This window comes from Myotis lucifugus, unplaced genomic scaffold, assembly GCF_000147115.1.
Source record: "Myotis lucifugus unplaced genomic scaffold, Myoluc2.0 scaffold_162, whole genome shotgun sequence".
Taxonomy (NCBI): domain Eukaryota; kingdom Metazoa; phylum Chordata; class Mammalia; order Chiroptera; family Vespertilionidae; genus Myotis; species Myotis lucifugus.
The window spans coordinates 1,506,200-1,508,334 of NW_005871210.1; the positions used below are offsets into that span (position 1 = coordinate 1,506,200).

The 2,135-nt window shown below is 53.6% G+C and overlaps 1 protein-coding gene across 2 annotated transcripts in view; it reads right to left on the reverse strand.

Annotated features, from left to right (window-relative positions):
- PCGF6 (polycomb group ring finger 6) overlaps window positions 1–1,462 on the reverse strand; it is a 15,339-nt gene extending 13,877 nt beyond the window's left edge. For both annotated transcript variants that reach the window (XM_023759787.1, XM_023759786.1), the window contains exon 1: window positions 561–1,462. In XM_023759787.1, coding sequence (XP_023615555.1) covers window positions 561–920 — 360 coding nt within the window. In that variant the 5' untranslated portion in view covers window positions 921–1,462. The remainder of the gene's footprint in view (window positions 1–560) is intronic.
- Between the last annotated feature and the right edge of the window lie 673 nt (window positions 1,463–2,135).

A 2,135-nucleotide genomic window follows, 5' to 3' on the forward strand; every position in this document is an offset into this window, starting at 1 on the left:
CAAAGGGCTGCAAGTTACAATTACCACGATATAAACCAATGTGTCAAAATACACCCCCTTTCCTTTGGATATTCCGTGTTTTCCAGAATGAGGGGCCTTTTACTTTATGAGTTACTTTACAAATGGGCAAACTTTCCAGATACGGAGGCTTAAGTTTAACACAGTAATTCTGATTGGCTAGGTGTACTATCTAACGGGAAGAAAGTATGGGCTACCACATTTATAAAAAAAAACCAAAATCTCCCTTAATTAAGAAGACTGGCTAGGTGGCGAAGGGTTTGCCCGGGTGGCAGGAGCACGGCATCCTGGGCGCCCACCCGCCTGGCACGCAGTAGCTTCAATCATTAGAGAACGAGTAAGTGGGACGCGCAGAGCCTAAGTGACCTGCAGGAACCTCACAAAATGACTCCGCGAGGAATCGGGGCGGGAAAGGCCAGTCCGCGCCACGTGCCCAGGCGGGCAAGGCAGGGACGGATGGAGGTCGACGCCAGTGCCCACGGCTGCAGGGCGAGCAGGGGGCTCGCCGGAGGCCGCGGCGCGGGCCCCTGGGTTGTAAATACCTCTTCCTCATCCTCGGATTCCGGCCGGCACCCCTCCAGCCTCAGCGAGAAGTGGCTCATCTCTTCCTCCTCCTCCTCCTCTTCTTCCTCCAGCTCCTCATCCTCTTCCAACTCCTCGTCCTCGTCCTCGAAGCGGCCCCTCAAGCGGCCCAGGCTGCGCTCCGGCTCCAGCTCGGGGGGCCGGGAGCCCGAGCAGCCCGGAGCCCCCTCCTCGGGCAAAGGCGGCGGATCCTCTTCACCCGCTGCGGGCGCCGGGGTGAGGGCAGGAGGGGAGATGGGCGGTGGCGGCGGCATGGCTGCGGCTCCCTCCGCCTTGGCAGCGGCCGCGTTAGCCCTCGTCAGCACCGGGACCCCCTCCATGCCCAGGTCAGACACCAGGCGAGAAGCGACCAGGCGGCTGGATAGCGCGGGAGTGGCTCCAGCCGCCTCTGCAGCCGTGCGCAGGCGCGGAGACCGGCAGGGCCCGCTGGGAAATGTGGTCCATGGAGCCTCACCTAAGCCAGGGCATGGGCGGAGCCGCTCAGGTGTATGGGGCGGGGCTTGCAGGCCGCATCTGAACGCGTTAAGCGCCAAGCCTGTTTTGTCTTCCTTTCTGGAAAGTGTAGTGACAGTTACCGGTGATTGACATGGCGCTTAACGTGTTTAAGAGAGTTGTAAACTAATTTTTCTGTTGAAAGGCTGGCGCTCTCTTCACTGCCTTTTAAAAACGACTAAATTGGTACCCTTTCAGACAGCAATATTTTGTCAGCATGACTGATCACAGAGCACTATATTCTTATACACTAGCAGTGTATATATATAGTTATACACTAGCACCTGAACAATTTGGTACTTTGTTTGACACCTCTAGGAAACCAATACACAATCCAGATATTCTTCACTAGGTGAAAAAATAACCCTGCCGATGTGGCTCTGTGATTGAGCGCTGACATATGAACCAGGAGGTCCCCGGTTCGATTCCCCATCAGGGCACAGGCCCAGGTTTCGGGCCTGATCCCCAGTGTGAGGTGTGCAAGAGGCAGCCAATCAATGATTCTCACTCATCATTGATTTTTTTCACATATTTTTATTCTTTTCCTTTTTCTCTTTTTCATCATTGATGTTTCTTTCTTCCCCTCTCCCTTCCTCTCTCAAATAAAAAAATATTTTTAAAAAAGAGATGATGCCGTAGCCGGTTTGGCTCAGTGGATAGAGCGTCGGCCTGCGGACTGAAGGGTCCCAAGTTCGATTCCGGTCGAGGGCATGTACCTTGGTTGCAGGCACATCCCCAGTGGGGGGTGTGCAGGAGGCAGCTGATCAATGTTTCTCTCTCATTGATGCTTCTGGCTCTCTGTCCCTCTCCCTTCCTCTCTGTAAAAATCAATAAAATATATTTTTAAAAATAATAAATAAAATAAAAAGAGATGAACATTGGAAATCCTATATATAAAGCTATACGCTAGTGTCACGTCTTTCGACAGTGCTATGATGCGCAGTAACCACCAGGGGGCAGACACTCAGACAGATAGGTTAGCTTGCTGCTGGGGTCTGGCCGATCGGGGACTGGGCCAGACGGGCCAGGACACGCTCTGGAGC